Source organism: Vicugna pacos, chromosome 5 (assembly GCF_048564905.1).
Source record: "Vicugna pacos chromosome 5, VicPac4, whole genome shotgun sequence".
NCBI classification, from domain to species: Eukaryota; Metazoa; Chordata; class Mammalia; order Artiodactyla; family Camelidae; genus Vicugna; species Vicugna pacos.
In genome coordinates, this window is record NC_132991.1 from 53,409,230 (window position 1) to 53,421,692 (window position 12,463).

A 12,463-nucleotide genomic window follows, 5' to 3' on the forward strand; every position below is an offset into this window, starting at 1 on the left:
AGTTATTTCCCTGTCTTTTATTTTGGAACTTGGCAAATAACTTTTGATTTGACAAGAGGTAAGACCAGATCGGCCATGGAAAACAGTAAGATACCATGTTAAAGGTCCTCAAAGGATACCAGGTTAAAAATGGCTAAATGCCCGTTCAAAGAAATAATCAAGAAAACAAAAACGAAAGTTGAACAGGTGATGAGGTATTGGTAAAAACATCCTTTGCTATTATGAAAGGAAATCATAATCACCACTGCAGCCAAAGTGACTGGTTAACAACTGTTTGAAAGATGGCTGAAAAACTATCACTAGAGGCAAGACATAATGTTAGGAAATCTGAAGAAAATGGAAAAACTATTGCAAATGGCAGGAATGCATCTCCTTGGGGGCTATATGAAACCCCAGTATAATGTTCACTGGCCATCTCATTTGCAGAAAAGCCAGAAGCATCCTTGAGCTGAAGAGGCTATAATTGTAGTTTTGTATGATTAGAACATATAGTGCACAAGATTCACAAAATAATGTGATTTTAAAACAGATGTGTTTTGGGATAAGAACGACCCCTGGGAATATGACAAAAGCTGAAAAATACATACACAAACTCTGTACACAATATCAAGGGATTCCCAAACTCAGTGTGAAAGCTCAGGTGAAAACCATTACACTCAGTACAATAAAGAGTAATACGTTCCAGGACGAAAGCTATGCAGCAGGCTTATACAAACCGTCCAGAGGGAAGTTAGAAGGCAGACGGTTATAGGAAAGTAGGCTCCAGAAAAAAGGAAAGCTTATAAAAAGGTGGTATAATTATTAGACTCAATAAATTTTATAATTCTATAAGGCCCATAACTAATACGAGAAAGTCATAATATCACTAATCTATGTAAGAAGTTTAATTGAACTAATTCTGGAAGAGAGAATCCATTTCACTTTAATGATAAATATATTACACATAAAACTATATATAAATATATATAATATAGTATGTTGTATTACATTATTTGGAGTTACAATAAAGTCCAAAGTGTGATAATGGAGTGAAGCCATGCAAACCGAACACTAGGATCCTTATTGGTTTTTAATTTTTAGTATCAGCATATAATTCAATCTCAGAACATTTTATGATTACAAAACCAAAGGAAAGCATTAACAATTTTGATAAAATTAAAGTATAAATGACTAAGGGTAAGGGTATAAATATAGAGAACTAAATTACTTAAAGTTTAAAAAGTAAACAAGGATCTAAAAATATTAACAAAAAAACTATCAAATTATCAGGAAGAGGGGAGAAGGTAAATGAGGGGCAGGAAACTTAAAAAGCTAAATTATTCTATTTTGTAGCAAAGAATTAATAGATCTTGTCTAAAATTGGCAAATGAATATATAAAAGAATAAGCATATTCCTTACAGCTCTGGAGGTAACCTCCAGATATACTAAAAGCAGAAGTTCCCCCTGAGAAATACAAGTAGGGTGGGAAAGAGTGTGGTAGGATTACATATACTTGCTTGTCATCCTAAATTCTTCTAAGAGATATTCACTGAATGTTAATGATACTTTTTAAAAAGAATATTGACATGTCAGTTCTCATTGTATTAAAATTCTTTGAATTTTGGCAAAGTTTAATTGGTCAAAGCCAAATATTTCCTTAGGTTTCCATTAAGATTTTATATACACACACAGATTTCTCCAAAAAACTGTATCATCAAAACTCCGTTACATTATTTTACTTAAGATGATTCCTTTTAAAATCAAAGTATTATTTGCTGCCCTACTATATCCTAGTCAACAGAGATTTAAAGATGGGTGCATGGTCCAGGAAAACAGAGATGTGAGGTAGTACAAAGAAAGAGATTACTTTTGTTTTGTTCTGTTTCCCCTAGAGGGGACTGGGGAAAGGGAGGAAAGGAATAGTAAGAGGAGAGCTAGGGTGGCATGAAAAGCAGTGTTTGCATTATCACAGCATGTGTCCCAGCAGAACAGATCTGAAAGGGTAAATTCAAAAGATATTACAGACAGTATCAAAACTGACAAGCCCTCAATGACCAGTCTGATGTTGTATAAAAGTTAAAGGGGTTTCTGAGGGTTCTGGTTTAGGTAACCAAGTGAATGGTGATGGCTTAAAGCAGAGAACACAGGAACACAGAACAGAAACAAAGTGGAGGATCATCATGTGTTCAGCATTGGATACAAAGTTTGCTATTTAGCTTGTGAAGCTGTTCAAAGAGTAGCTGTAGCTGTAGCTGTAGACAGTATACTAGACAGGATAGTATCCACTGTATTACTTAGCTGATAGTATATTACTTAGTTGATGCCATGGGAGTAAAATGTTTTCATACAGATAGATACACTGTGGAGCATGAAAAGAAAGGTCATTAAAAAATACCCACATTTAAACTGCTGCTAAAAGAAAAGCCAGTGAAGTAGACCAAAAGCCAGAGAGGTAATATAAATAACAGCTTCCATTTTACAAAAGCAATTTGTTACACAAATCTGCTAAGTGCTTTAGGAGACATTAAACTGTTCCTTGATACTGATAATATCACCATTTTAGAGATACAAACAGAGAGACGTTAAGATGTTAAATGATTTGCCCAAAATTATTCAGCTGGTAAGTGGAAAGACCAAAACTCAAATTCCAGTTTGTTGTCCATCCTCTTAACCAGTATACTACCATCACGATGAAAGCCATGACCAGATAAGGAATGCCTGTGTAGAGACTAACCAGGAATGAATAAGTTTCCTTACCCTTCCCTTCTAACTCCTGACTAAACCACAATGCATGTGTCATGAGCCTCCCCATCCCCATCCCCAAAATCACCAACCCAACCTCAGAACACATTCATGTTTTTAAGTTGGGACTCTTACTCTTTTTCAGGTTACTTTCAGTAATTTCATTAATGAGATGTATTAGTATAGCCCTACTAGTTATTTTTTTAGCTAATAACATAATGAAGTTTAAAAAAAAGTATTGGTAAGTTTGGATCCTGACATAATCTAAGATCACACTTGAATAAATGAAAGCTAGCTAAGTTAAAGCCTATCAATTAGGTTCATTCACTCATCAAACATTTATTTAGTGCCTCTTATGTGCCAAGCATTAGGGATAATAAAATGGTGTCTAAAAACAGATTCTAATGCTGTGTCTCTGGAAAAACTTTACTGCCAATTATGACACTTTTAGAGTTACTTTGTCTTGCCTTGAGTAACCTTATAAGCTACTTAAATGAAAAATATAATTTATTACTTAGTATCTTATAATACTGTGCTCCTTGAAAGAGGAAATAAATAGTATCAATAACAAAATATTCCTCTAAGTTTGAAAGCTTATTTTGTAATTATTTCAATAATGGCTGTACTTAAATCAAGAATCTCTATATTATTATTGTGGCACTCTACTCACTAACAATATCTTCATTCTTAGGGAGTTAAGATCTAATTTAACATATATAAGACAGTAATTTACATCATTTCCCTCTTAATTTGGGACTCAAATCCAAAATTTTATACTAAAATGTATAATAAATAGGAAAATCTCATAATGACACTTTGTGTCAGATACTTTTACTATTTTAAAAAACACAAACTAGCTTTTAGATGCAAATACAACATAGGAAGGAGGGGTAATTAAGTTTAAAAAATTTTAGAAAAAAAATTCTTGAAGAAAAATTCTAACATACACCTGAACATTAGCTTTTAGAATTTCTTGGGCAAAACAATTTTTACCTGTTAATAAAATAAGGAGTTTTCTATTATTTTCTTCATCCAGGGAAATAACAGATTTCCCTCTATATGCTCATTAGAAACCTATGGGAAACAAACCATAAATCCATTTGACAGTTACAATTTCAAAATAATGGAAGATATAATGTTGTAGACAAATAATCTCTTAGCTCAGAGATGTCTTCCTTAATCTAAATTAAATAAGAAAATCTATAAACTTTATTAAAATATATAGCCTAGCACATGTGAGACACTAGACAACTGCCTGCTATAATTATAAAACTGGATGGCTTTTATTCATTTCAGCTTTACTTCATCAACCTGCTTTGAAGCATATAAGGCAGGCATTTAGTTCAACACAAGGACTACCCACCTCCCCCCAGAAGTCCATTCCTTGATACAGACTTTCCTTAAGTCCAGAATTGTGGGGAAAGTTTATAACTGGTCACAAAGGAGCCTACGCAAGACAATAAAAGTGACTCAATAGAGTCCAACACCATCAGTGTTAGGCTATATTAAGAACCAATCTTGCTATAAGCTGGCAGTGCCCTCCTTTGTTGTGTACCAGATATCTATGTGCTCCCTGGATAGCAGCACTGGATTTAAAAGTATAGGAGCTGGAGCAGAAGCAGTTACCAAAGAAGCAATAAAAATCAACAATTTTTTTGGCTACAAAATAAGATTAGCCTTTTTTTTTTTTTACATAAGGGTCTATTTTAGAACCTTGAAAACAAAAATTTTTCTGCATTTTTTCACTGAAACATCTCTTTTTTGTGACTGCCTTTCCTAAGACTGGGGACAAGTGGTGCTTATATGACATATATCAAAAAAGAAATAGTGCTAACCATTAATTCTCTCTGATCCCTGATATAAAGTAAGCATAGCACATATTTATACAATGGACCAAAGACCAAGACTAGGAAGGAAAAAAGCCAACTGTGATATCAATACTATTTCTTCAGCGCACTTAGTAGCCAGAAATCTGCAAGCTCCTTCCTATCAGTACCAGATGCTACTGTCTTTCTCTGTCCATAAACTTCTAACTACTTTTTCTAGAGTTAAAAAAAATAATAAAACTAAACTCCTTATTTCTCATTTCCTAACCCAAGCTGGCTAGGAACTTCTCACAAGGATTTTAACAGGCCCAAATCAAAACTAAGGTCATAAAACTTCACAAATACTCAATACACAGTACTTCAGCAGATAAAAACAACAGAATAGCATTACACAAAACTGTAAAAGCCATAAGACAAAACTCATACTTTGCAAACAAAAACAACCAGAGTAAATTCTATAAGTAGTCATAACATTCAACAACACTGTACAATTGATTTCATAGGTTAAACACAATTATCACATGATCCAACAATTCCACTCCTAGGTGTATATATCTAAGAGGAAAAAAAAATACGTCCATATAACTTTTATAGAAATACTTACAGCAGCATTATTCATAATAGTCAAAAAACAGAAACAACTCATGCATCCATCAACTAATGTGATATAGCCACACAATGGAGTATTTTTGGCAATAAAAAGAAATGATATACTGATATATGCTACAACGTGGATAAACGTTGGAAACATTACACTAAGTGAAAAAAAGCTAGCCAAAAAAGACATGTTATTTGACTCTATTTATATAAAATCTCCAGAATAGACATGCATACGGAAGTAGACTGGGGTTTGCTGAAGGGTGTAGAGGGTAGGGCTTGGGAGGAGTGACTGCTCACGGGTCTGAGGTTTCCTTCTGGGATGATGAAAATGTTCTAAAACTGACTGTGGTATTGGATACAGAGCTCTGTGGATATCCTAAAAACCACTGAATTGTACACTTTAAATGGGTGAACTGTATGCTATGTGAATCATATCTCAGTAAAGCTGTTATTTAAAACATCAATTTGTGCTGCAAAAGTTGAAAAGATAAGCAAAACTATTTTTAAAAAAACCAAAAAACATTATTGTAAACAGTTTGCCTAGCAAATCAAGAACAAAGATTCTTGATGTATTCTTTAACAAAAAATGTTACTGTTATGAAATAGTGAATACATATTTAATCAGCTCCTGCTAATTTTCTAAGAAAAGACCTCATATCCAGGAACAATGCTTACTCTCACACAGAAATTTACATATGTATACACATAAATTAAACTTGAAAGACTCTGCAGAGCGCATGTTCACAGACATTTTATGAGCCATGAGAAGAGAAGCGTACATGAAATTAAATGTAAGACAGATTTTCACTACAAAAATCTTTCATTCAGAGTATATAATCTCTCAGATGAGTTAGCTAATTAATGTCAATAACTAAAAAAGAGTTCTCCACACAAATAATAGTGTTCTTAAAATGTGTGTGCTTTGAGTCATTCATTTGTAATCAGGAACTAATTGTGTAACCTTAATGTAACAATTATAAAACACAATCTTCTGTGAAATAAAGAAAGATCTCTACTGAACTATATGCACAAAAAACATAAAACTTTTTTTGATTAATTCTTAAAAAAGCACTTCACCAGACTTAATTCTGACTGGTATTTTCCCTCTACGTTAAAATATTTTTAAGTAAAAGTATCAACGTACAAATCTTCAATGAACATATACATAATTTGAGGAAACCAAAAGATGACAAAATATTTTTCAAGCAGAACCTCTTAAAAGTAGGGAAATCATATGTAAGAAGAAACTTCTAGACTAAGTTTATACATTAAAAAAAAGAGATAGCAAGGACTATAACACGAGACTATGAAAGAAAAAAAGGAAAGAGAGAAGATATGCAGAAAGATCCCAAGTCAACAGAATTTATATGAAAAGGCCACGGTAATGTGAAAAATAACTCTAATTTAATTTTCTAATATTAGTTATTCATAGCAGTTATTATAAAAAAATTTACCAAAAGATATGTGAATATAGTGGGAAGCCTCTAAATGTCATTATATTTCAAAACAGTACTACGAAAAAGTATCCCATTAGAGAAAATATGGGATAATAAAGATCCTAACACCATCACCCTGTTATGTTACTTAATTTTCAAAAATGTTTTCTTTAATTATAAAAAAACTAGAGAAATATATTTTAAAGCTAAATATAGATAATTGCTAAAAGCAATACAAGCTCTATGAAGACATTTAACTAACTTCAAGACAAAGTTATTAAGTCTATGACTGTAAGAAAAATCTCTCAACTAGTCATGCCAAGTATTTGAATATATACATATCTATTACCTCACTATTTGTTGCAACTTGAAAGGGAGTAGGTGTATAAAAGAAATTAAGATTCTATGTTTTCTATAATAAAATGGCAATGTAATCGAGTCATCCCCCCACCAAAGTTTCAGAGATAAGGGCTCTAAAATACAAAGAATTAGATAAATAAAAGCTACTTCAAGCATTATACTGACCATTACTTTCACTACAGATGACTAAAATCAAGTAATACAGAAGTTTAAACAACTTACATTGTTGTTGCGAGTTTCTACTGCAGGGAATTTTCTGACTATGAATTTCACAGCTGATTCCAGGTTTTTGTCAATAAGGTAGGATGGTTTTGCCTTGGGGTCTCCACAAGCCTATAAAACAACAGCAATAAAAAAAAAAAGTGAAATGCATCCTTCTTCTAAAACCAAGGAATAATAGCAAATCTGTAATCAGAAATCAGAGAGATATTTGTTTTTGGTGAGCAGGTGATAAAATGAATAGGCAAAGTGCAGGGATTGTCACAGCTGAAATATGCAATGGGAGACAGTACAGAGATGTTCTTCTACTGAAAAAAATGCATGGAAAGTTTCAAAGCAGTTAGCGCAGAACAGCAGTGAAGGAAAAAGCTCAAACCTAAAAAAAAAAAAGAAAAAGAAAAAAAATTCTTGGTTTGAGGTAGGATTGTATTCATCTGAAGCTAATAAAATATTATAAAATTAAATATTCAGTAGAGTACTGGAAATGTTTCTTTCTATGTGTCATATAATAAAAACTTGTGTTTAAATGTCTTTTCCAAAATGCTTTCCTCATTCACTTTAAACATTTTAATACAAGAGCCCTAGTTCAAAAGAACTGGAAGCTGCTAAAATTGTCTTTATAGTACTAACGTGTGTTGCCTGTTCCTCTAAATATCTGAGTTACAACACTGTTTTCCATCATACCAGCAGCACTTTAAACAATGAAATCTACATCTATTCTACATCTTATAAGCACAGAACAAATGGAAATGTTTACATTTTGACCACATCAGTAGTACAGCATTCTCTGTAGTAAACTGTAAAGCATTGTGCAAATGTAAGGTATTATTGTTAGAACTTTTTATCTGAACTATTAGCAATACAGAATATAATCTTCAATACTGTCCACTATTTTATTATGTGACATACAATTAACTGCTTTCTAGTGAGATGTTATTTCTTAGGGAATTACTAAAATTATAACATTCCTACTTAATTTCTTTTTATTTCATTTTTAAAGAGGTTTGTGTCCTTTGAGAAGTTATCACTCTACTATACGTGAGGAAATATAGTATTGCAATTTAATGTTTTTTCATCGTTACTATGGCTATGTTGTGGATTGCAGAAAGAGAAGTTATGAAACATGAAACTGATCTGAAAGCGGGCAAGCGGGCAGAGGGAAGGTGAAAAGCTTTGCAAACCTTCCAAACTTGTCCTTGCTGGGGAAGCATTGTAATAAAAAGAGAGAAAATTACTTGTAAACAATGATTGTCAAACTATGACAGACGTTTCAGTAGAGAACTTATGCACTGCAGACTACGAATAACAAAACAAGATTAGAAGTATATGGTGCTACAATTTAAAGGTATTCTAAGTAGCGAGTTTTAGTATACAATAGATTTCATATATATTTAAATACTACTGTGTAGGTGTACAACCATGTCAGTTTCTTGGTGCTCTTTCTAAATCAACTTAAAATAATACTAGAAGGAAAAATAAAGACTACATGCAACTACAAAAAACAGGAGCAAAACCATCAGTGAAATTTTACATACCTTAAAAAGTAATGGTAGCCAAGAATAAAAATAAATCGTTATTGGATGACTTTTGCATTTCAGCTCAAACTGAAACTATGCTTCAAATATCAACTAATTCCCTTCCAAGCCAAAGTATAAAAATCAGAGCAAACATTCCTATATTTTCCAAATGGAAATAGGAATGCAGTAAGAATTATCTTAAATATCAAATGTAACTAGATAAAACAAAATTAACTGTAAGAAATTTAGAACTTCATAATCCTTAACCAGAATGACACAAGGCTATTATGTAAATTCCATTTCAACATTATAAATATTAAAATATATCTTAGAGTAGACTATCATTTGCTTAAAATATTTCTCATAAATTAGTCTTCCAATTAATCCACTTCTCCCAAAATATTATACTATAAATAAGAATAACTAAGAGCCACACAACTAAGAGCTTGTCCAAACAGAAATAGTTACATGTTAGCATATGCAGCATATATATGATTTCCTCATATCAATGATAAAATGAAAATCAAGTTTCATAAACACTCCTGAGGTAGTGCAGAATCCTAAGGTGATTCAAATTATTTCTTAAGATATGTATTATCTTTCATACTCTATTTAAAAATTTAGCTACCTAACATTAGTGGCTACCAAATAGTAAAAATATGATAGACTACCATACCCATTTCCAATGATCACAAATTTTATTGCAGAAGAATTTAAGTAACTAAAGATTCTGTGTATGAACAGCTCTTCCTTATTACACTGAAAAAATAAAGAATGGAATTTCATTTCAGTAGAAAAATAAATGGTTATAGTCTTTCCTTCTAATTGATTTACTTTTTCCCACACTACTCAGTGAGCCATATCTAAACAAACTGCACTGGGAGGCAGTATGCCATAAAGATTAAGAACACAGACTCTGGAATAAGATTGACTGAGTTTCAATCTTCATCACTTACTATCCATGGGACCTTGAATATATTACATAACATCTCCTAGTCTCAGCTTCTTCATGTAAATGGGGAAATTAGTACTTACCTCATAGAGTCATTATGAGGATTAGAAGAGAGACAGATAAACCATGAACAGTATTAAGCAAAGGACTGGCATGTACTACTTTAAAAATGTTAACTGTTGTTAACAGTAACTATAATAATTATAATTGCCTAAGTAAAAGTCTCATATGAATAGTACTAGTCTTCAACATAGTATACAGAGCTAGCAATAAAAACTACAGTTTCTTCTCCCAGTCACTTATTACTTTCATTTATCCCAAGTTTAAACATACCAAATATGATTTATAGAAAAAGATTATTAGCCTAGTGGTTAAGAATATAAGTTCTAAGATAGGCTGTCCATGTTCAACTCCTGCTCCATCACTTTCTAGCTACAACCATAAGCAAGTGATTTTCTGTGCTTCAGTTGCTTCATCTGTTAAACAGGTAATAATACTTACAATCTACCCTAAAAAGTTTTTAAGTCCATTACATCAGTGTCTGTGTGTGTGTGCACATGTATAGAATTTTTAAGGGCAGCAGGCATACTATATGTGCTCAAAAAGATGCCAATAAAAAATACAAGATTCATAGATACTATACAGAGGTACTAGGCATCATTTCATTTTTTCCAAAATCAACCTACTTGATTTATTTACTTAACACCAATAGAGACATTTGCAAATTCTCAGGAAAAAAAAAAAGTAAAAGTGCAAGGAAAAAAAAAAACTTGACTAAAACCCAGCATCTATATAAATACATCTTGGCAAAGAGCCATACTTAATAATTCAGTTGAGAAGCATGTCCCACAATACTGAAGGAGTACAGCAAATTTCCAACTAACCAGATGTCTCAGTTTATAAAGATTAATCTTCTTCCCTACTCTAACTCAAAAATTTAATTTTGATGACATTGAGGACAAAGAAATCATAAGTTAACACCTAAAAGAACATAGCCTGCAGATGGTACACCTAAAACCCTATCTTGTCCTACTACAGTAATATTACACAAAATTAATCTGTTACCCTGAAAAGTATTGCCCTTTGAAGTACCACATTTAAGAAAATGATATAATACTACTACACTTAGTTATCAATACATTTTAGGCTAATACATTTCAGAAAAGCTTACCACAAAGATTGAATAAAAAGATATAACAAATTACCAATTCAAATAAAACTCGAGTACTTTTAACCTGCCTATCCCCACCTCAGAAAAAGGAAAAAAACCAAAAAAAGTAGAGGGCAAAATTGTGTCCAAACCCCTGAATCTTACAGCCCTACAAAAAAGGTTTTATACATAATTGGCTAAAAAGGCTATTTCCCCAGACAAAAAGAAAACTATCTGAACCACAGAATTTTTTTAAAAAGCACCCTTCTAAAACTTTGTTTTAGTTTATCTTGGATTCAGCATTATTTCATAATGCAGAGAATACTGTAATTTAAAATTCCAGAAGATCTAAAGCAAATTTAAAAATTTATGTACTTAAATTTCCAATTTTCAGAATTGGAACTTTATTTCCTATTAGTATTCTAATTATCTTTAAATTCAACAGAGACTAATACGGTAGATAAAATGACATTACTGTTAAAAGAAATACATAAACATATTAATTAACAAGTCTGAGTCAAGTAGATCACAGCCCATATGACCTTAGGCAAGTTGCTTAACCTAAGCCTCACACTCTAATCCATAAATTGAGGATACTATTATTACCTACTTCATAGGGCAGACTGTTCAGATTTTTAAAAGACAAAATGCACCTGTAAGTGTTTATTCCAGATGCCTGGCACACAAGTATTTATAAATTTTAAATAATTACTTTCTATTTTTTTAAATAAAACTTTTCAAAACACATGGATATTTATAGTGAGCTCCAAATTATCAAAATAAGATTTTCCATTTAATCAATTTATAATCAATTCAACGTTAGTATTGTCAATTCAGTATTTTCAAGTTGGGTTTTTGTTTTTGTTTTTTTGCAAAACACAAGTATAACATTATTATCAAAAACAAAGAAGAAACATGTTTCAGAAAGCCACATAATATTTTATTCAGGCCACAAAATAAATGTCTTTGATTAGAAACCTCAAAATCAGATTTTGAAGTGTGACTTTAAAACAAATCTTTCTGCCAATCTACCACCAAAATCCCTTCCCAAGGCCCTTCCTCAGGCTGTCACAACATATAGATTACATACCAACTTAATTTCATATGGTTAATGTTTTGTATTTTCTCAAGAACTTCCTTACCACAATGTTAAAAAAAAATCAAATACCATCAAATCAAATATAGAAATAGTCCTCTCCTTATTCATAGGAGATGAAGAACACCCAAGAAAAAAGAAAACAATAAAGACACTGGAGCAGGGAGTAAAAAGAATATTTACTGGACACCTGTTGCATGCAAAACACCTATGTTCAGAAATTATCTAAACCATCACTCAACAGAGAGGAAAGGCACTTCAAAAAAATTAAGTGACTTGCTCAAGGTTTTATACTAACTTTGAGTACCCAAAGATTCCAAAGCACTAAAAATACTTATTTAAAAATGTATGTGCCCAAAAAACGTATAAAAAAACTGTTCCATTCTTTCAATACCTCACCTGCTCAAAACTTTTATTGGAGTAATCACTATTAGAGGAAAAATCTGATTAGTTCAATCAGCTTTTTACATTTCTAGTCTAACTCAGTAATAAAACACATTCCTTTGCCAAAATACCATAGGACAAAATAGTTTTTTAAATATAATACTTTAATTGAAAAAAACATGAACAAAATTCAGGGATCAG

The 12,463-nt window shown here is 31.8% G+C and overlaps 1 protein-coding gene across 1 annotated transcript in view; it reads right to left on the bottom strand.

Moving 5' to 3' along the window:
• Window positions 1-12,463, bottom strand: part of NCKAP1 (NCK associated protein 1) — an 83,854-nt gene that overhangs the window by 62,031 nt on the left and 9,360 nt on the right. Inside the window, exon 2 of the mRNA XM_006210237.3 lies at window positions 7,167-7,277. Coding sequence (XP_006210299.1) covers window positions 7,167-7,277 — 111 coding nt within the window. The remainder of the gene's footprint in view (window positions 1-7,166; window positions 7,278-12,463) is intronic.